Source organism: Lepisma saccharinum, chromosome 16 (assembly GCF_977018435.1).
Source record: "Lepisma saccharinum chromosome 16, izLepSacc3.1, whole genome shotgun sequence".
Taxonomy (NCBI): Eukaryota; Metazoa; Arthropoda; class Insecta; order Zygentoma; family Lepismatidae; genus Lepisma; species Lepisma saccharinum.
In genome coordinates, this window is record NC_139244.1 from 32,600,489 (window position 1) to 32,606,488 (window position 6,000).

General features: G+C 39.8%; 1 protein-coding gene across 2 annotated transcripts in view; it reads right to left on the bottom strand.

The window, feature by feature from the left end:
- NaPi-T (Na[+]-dependent inorganic phosphate cotransporter) overlaps positions 1–5,331 on the bottom strand; it is a 54,801-nt gene extending 49,470 nt beyond the window's left edge. The window contains exons 1-2 of one of the 2 annotated variants that reach the window (XM_083137949.1): positions 5,177–5,331; positions 3,875–4,607 (exon numbers count right to left, since the gene is read on the bottom strand). Coding sequence is in view for 1 of the 2 variants with exons in the window: in XM_083137946.1 (XP_082994072.1) it covers positions 5,177–5,216 (40 nt within the window). In the remaining variant the exon portion in view is untranslated. The remainder of the gene's footprint in view (positions 1–3,874; positions 4,608–5,176) is intronic. The other variant, XM_083137946.1, reaches the window with a different exon arrangement.
- Positions 5,332–6,000: the final 669 nt, after the last annotated feature.

Here is a 6,000-nt window from a genome sequence, read left to right on the forward strand (position 1 = left end):
GGGACTCGCAATTATCCCACACATGTGCGCGAAGTGTCTCAGTATGGTGGCGGTGGCTTAATGGTATGGGCAGGGATCAATGTTGGTCGATGTACCCCCTGTACATTATCCGGAACGGTACTTTGACAGCCTTACGGTACCGGGATGAGATCCTCAGGCCTCATGTTGTCCCAATGTCTGCAGATATCGGTGATCGTTTCATATTTGTGGACGATAATGCCCGACCTCACCGAGCACGTCTGGTTGACGCCATGCTACGGGATGAGGGTATCGAACGAATGGTATGGCCAGCGTCCTCCCCAGATTTGAATCCCATTGAACATGTGTGGGACACACTCGGAACACGCATTCCTGCTCGGCCAGCGCCGCCTACAACTCTGCAACAATTGGAAATGGCCCTTTTGGAGGAATGGGTGAATATCCCGCAGGCTGTCGTTGATAACCTTATTGGTTCCATGCAAAACAGATGTGCAGCTGTCATAGCAGTTCATGGCGACCATACGCCTTATTAGAGGTATGGATCTGTTGCGTATCTGTCCATTTCTGTTGTCTTATCACCGTGCTGTTCTCCTGATTTTGTGCAGTACCTTGCAGAAATCACCCCTAGAACTCTGTTGTGCTAATGAGTCAATAGACATGTATTGTACTGGTTGAGGACACACTCACCTAATCAAAATACATTGCTACTTTTGACTTACCAACTTTGGTTTTGGGATTTCTTGCTTGCTCCCCTAATTTTTTTGACCAGTGTATATCCCTTTGTCTCCTATACTCTTCGAAGCTTTCCAAATCATTAACTGATAGGTACTTTTTCCACAGTATTTTCTTGTGCGTGACTTCTTCTTTCAGCTCATCTGTCCACCATGCCGTTCTTTTAATTTTGTTTCCAATGTACGTTGTCCCGCAGCTTTCCTCTGCAGACTGTAGCAAAATCTTCTTAAATTCATCCCACAACTTATCTACATCTCTTTCTTCATTTTCAGGTTTCTCTTGTATCTTTGCTTCTATTAGTTGCTGATATTTTTCTTTAACTTTTGTATCTTTTAATTTGTATGCCTTTATTCTTATTTTGTTTTGTTTTTCCTGTCTTCTTTTCCCTTTAGTTTTTAGCACTCTACTTCTTTGTACTACTCTTTCCATTATTAATAGTTTATGGTCGCTCCCAATTTCCGCCCCTCTTTTGACTCTGGCATCTCTTATCTTTCTCATCGTATTTCTCTCTACTATGAAATAGTCAATTATAGATTTTTCCCTTCTTGTTTGTTCTTCCCTAGTGTATTTATGGATTTCTTTATGTGGGAATTTAGTATTTACCACTACCATGTCATTTGTTACACATAATTCTAAGATTCGTGTACCATTATCATTTAATGTCTCTTCTCCATGTTGTCCTATTACCTGTCTCCATTCTTCCATATTGTTTCCTACTCTTCCATTTAGATCTCCTACTATCAGTACTTCTTCCTTTCTTTCATTTATGATTTTCTGTAGTGAATCATAGAACATGTTTTTATTCTCTACTGTATCATCTTCATTTGGACCATAAACTATTAACATTGCTATATTTTCTTCTTCTTCTTTAATGTTAACTATCATTATTCTCTCACTTATGAATTCCCAATCTATTATATTGTTTTTCTTTTCTTCGTGGATCAGAAGTGCCACCCCTCCTCTAGCTCTTTCCATTCTCGGTACTCCACTATATATCAGTACATATCCGTCATCTAACTCAATTTCTCCATTTCCTTTTTTCTTGGTTTCAGTTAGAGCTAAATATTTTACTTTGGTGTTCTTAATTTCTTTTACTATTTCAACTTCTTTTCCATTAAGGCCTCTGATGTTCCAAGTTCCAAAAGTCGTATACCTTAGTCCTCGCCAATTTTCTTTCCTGTAGATCCGTCCGGCCAACTCTCTGTCTTTTCTTTTAATCATCTTTATTTAAGAAGTGTAGGTGATTGGCCTGCAGCTTCGTAGCATAGTGAAGGGGCTGCCTTCTTGTTGCTGCTATGCCAGCAATGGGGTTTGGATGTTTCTCCCCTTTTCTTTTGTGGGCTCTATGCTCCAACCTCCACTTCCTTGGAGGACCTGGGATTTTCTGATATTGGTTTACTCCCCTTAGAAGGATCGGCTTCTCTATGCCTCAAAGTTCCTTCCACCCTTTGGTTTTCTGTTGGGGTGACCTTCCCCTAGCCTTTGGAGATCCCTCTCCTCCCTGCAAGGCAGCGGGGGAGTGCTTATTTAATGGCGGCACTTTCTCGCCATGTCGTAGTGCTGTTATAGGGCTTTTCTGGTATTTTATGAGGATGATCTTGCCATAATCCTTCCTCCCCAGACCTCAACAGCACTATCGCCACAGGATCTAAAATTAACAAAATTCCTGGACTATTTTGTGGAGCAGTGGTTGAACAACGAGAATATACCAATCAATGTATGGAATGTTTCCGGTCAAAGTCACCGGACAAATAATCCGGTTGAGGGATGGAAGAACAAGTTCAACAGGATCGTTGGAGCACCGAATCCGAACGTTTACCTACTTCTCCAGAAAATGAAAGAAGAAGCGGAAGAGATAAGCGGCAGGATAATGGCTCAAGACGTGGTAATCCAAAGCAGGAAGAGGAGACGCAATTACATTGAAACGGACAAACGCATACAAGCCATTCTAGAAAAATATGCTGAAACTGAAGACTTGCCTCCCTGCCTGAGAGCTCTATAGTATGTATCCAAATTTGGTTGAAAGCCATTAACCTTATGTGACGAGCCTATTGCCGATTGAAAGCCATTAACCGTATGTGACGAGGCTATTGCCAATTGAAAACATTATTGTGAAAGGTTTTGACGAAGCTGGGTGCTGAATTAAAAAGTATTAATCCTAAAAAATCTGACGAAGCCGTTTCTAATAGACAAAAACCTTTAAACCACCATTGTCTATTAGATTACACATTGACCAGTCCCAAGTCTGGAAAAAGTGTGAGGGAAGGTTTACATTTAATCATAAAGATAGAAATATATGTGTGCGCTCCTTGTACGGTCGTTTAAAGGTAATTCAGGAAGTGTGCGCTCAATGCACGAAATTTCCTTTTGCGCTCGATGTACGAGTACGTGCGCTAGTCGCACAACACCCGTGATATCCATGTAAGAAGCTTTCGCCACTCCTTTAAACGCACGTGTGAGCGATAAAGTGCATACAAGCAGTGACAGGGATAAGGATCCCATGAGCCATCACCCGCAGTACCACCGGGAAAGGGGGCGGTGGGTGTTACGAAAGTTTCCACAAAGAGGTGCACTTTGTCACCATTCAAACTTCCCCTGTGAAACTTAATACGAAAGTTGATATAAAACATCATCAAGGGAGTTCAAGGATGGGGGCCATGCCATCCTTGAAAATATATACCTAAAATTATATATTTCACAGAAAGAATTTCCGTGTCAATATTGTTATGTAGGACTGAAAAATAAAAATCTCTTATAGCGAAGACGTGTTCGATACCCGGTGGAGACACATAGTGCTTCGGATCCCACTTTAAACTGTAGGTCCAGTCCCGATTAGCCTTACTGTGCATAAAGTGGACTTAAACACCAAATCAATCAATCTTATAGCGAAGAGCTTGGTTTTTTGTAATGCTATATCTGAGGCACAAAGAACACTATTCCGCTTAAGATCTGTGATTTCGTTATCTAAGACTGTATAAAGCAGGTTGTATGATGCACTAGTTCTGTAATATTTTTTTCAATAAAGCAGCCAAATGAATTAGTCAATTAATTCTGGATTCTTGGACTTATGTACACATGTAGTTCCTCGCACAATGCTCAGTATGTTTCCTGAGTAGTAGGTCACCACCGTTGGCCCGACACACCAATAGGCTACGGCACTTACCATCGTTTTAGACAGGGAGGGATATGCACCCTGGATGGGAATGTCCTCGTTGTGGAACATTTTGTAGGCCACATAGTCTCAATGTCTCCACGATTGCATTTATCCTTAGCCAAATCGCTTCCTCCCTTTTAGAATCCAGCTGTCTGTCGAAAAGTTCATTCTCTCACTGAACGATGGCCAAAAAAGTTATTCCAGTAATAATTGAGTTCTTCTGGTGCTCAAAAAACGGATGATTTTTGAACGAGTCTAAAGCTTTTCTTAAATTGCAAAAGGGTTTCGATACGAAGAGGCCATTGTTTTATGTAAACCCTTATCAATATCAATACACACAACTTTTACAATACAGTCCATTTTTTTATCATGGAGTAGACGAACCATTCCAACCATTTTCTCTGGTAGTGTGTCTTAAAACCTCTGGAATCTTAAGTTGAAAAGTGGTAATTCAGCGTCTAGCGAAGTTGTCTAAAGAGACCTAACTTTTCCACTTTCTTCACATCATTGAGTCCAATGTCAATAAATTCTGATATATCGTTCACTGAAGACTGAACTATTTCTCCTAGCCAGCTCGGAACCATCAGATTCGGATCTAGCAGAAGATTATTATTGATCTACCGCAGAGTTCGAACTACGTCCAACATCAGCAACAGTAGATTCCCATCTTGCAGAGGTGCCAGGATCATCAATAGGCTTTCATTCTTGGTTCTAGTAAAATAAGACAAGACCGTTCTCTTATCTGTAAAATAAAATTAAAATAATTACATAAAGAGTAATTTGTAATTTGAAATTTTCACAATTGAAGACTTTCAGGGCAAAGGTGGTTTTGAGATACTGCGCCATTCGCAAGAGGTGCGTTTCAAATGGTTTTACAAAAATAAATATCACATATGCCTGAAGGTCTGAAATAAACAAAATATTAAAAAATGCAACATTCATCTACTAAACACGTACTACTCAATGATTTGATAAAGGATATTGAAAGTCGCTATTTGAATAAGATATTATGTAATATTTCTGAAAATTTGAGTATGAATGAAGATCCTCGACTAAACAAGTATTAATTAGCCTTGGCCAGGTGACTTTACTGGATACCAAATCTAAAATTCCAAGTATATTTCTTGTACAAATTACTTGAATATCGTGAACGTCTTTGCTCTAAGTCTAACATTCTTTCCAATGCAATATTTTAATCAAACAATATGGTTATTCTCTGTGGCGTAACTTCACAGGGCAAGCACATAAGGTACATATTTTTCCATGATACCCCCTTTTGATTACTTGAGACAACAAAAATCTTCTTCTTACCTCCATAAGAGTATCCAGGAGCCACTTCTTTAGATGTCATCCATATAACTCACTTACCACCAGGTGAGTTGCAGGAAGTTGAGACTTCATTGTGTCTGATTGAGCTCGTACTTTTAAAAAATGTCCAAAGATGACCCACTTGTTTGCATGTCGAATTGTAATGCAGTGCAACGTATAGTAAAGGTTTGGAAGTGATCTCACTCATAAATTGTAGCAATCGCCAATAAATAAGCAGTTACTCAAGTTGAATGTCTTATGCGGTTGCGACACTTTTACTAACATCAGTCCTTTAATCTCTCGCCATTCAAAGGAACAAAGCATGTTCTATTTTATCTGCAAAGTCTTTGTCGGGACTCGTTGTAGAAGAAAGTACCAATTATACTGTACCAACACTAGACGCCGCATACTGTTAGAATGCAACAATGTTGTTTATCACTCTATAGTGAGATAAAATCTTTGCTTGGAGCTTGTAAGATAATGAAAAATAACAATGCTACATTCCCTTTGAAGCTTTCTCTGGAACGAACAAATTCCTTATAGTGCACAATGCACTTGAAATTTATCAAGGACGAAAGAAAAATGTTATATGTTAAGACCCTATTCTATAAGATAAAAATAGAAATAAATGAACATTGACAAAGTACATATCGGCGTCAATTTATTTCGGTGATAGTGCGTTCTGTTGATGCTATGATTGTGAGTTGTCTTCTTTGTATCACAGAGTTCACGGCTATCATAACTACAGAGCATTCCCTGACATTCGCTACGAGACTCGGCGGCAAGCGGCCCGGCCCGGCTTGTCTTTCCCGGTGAACGGGTCCGCG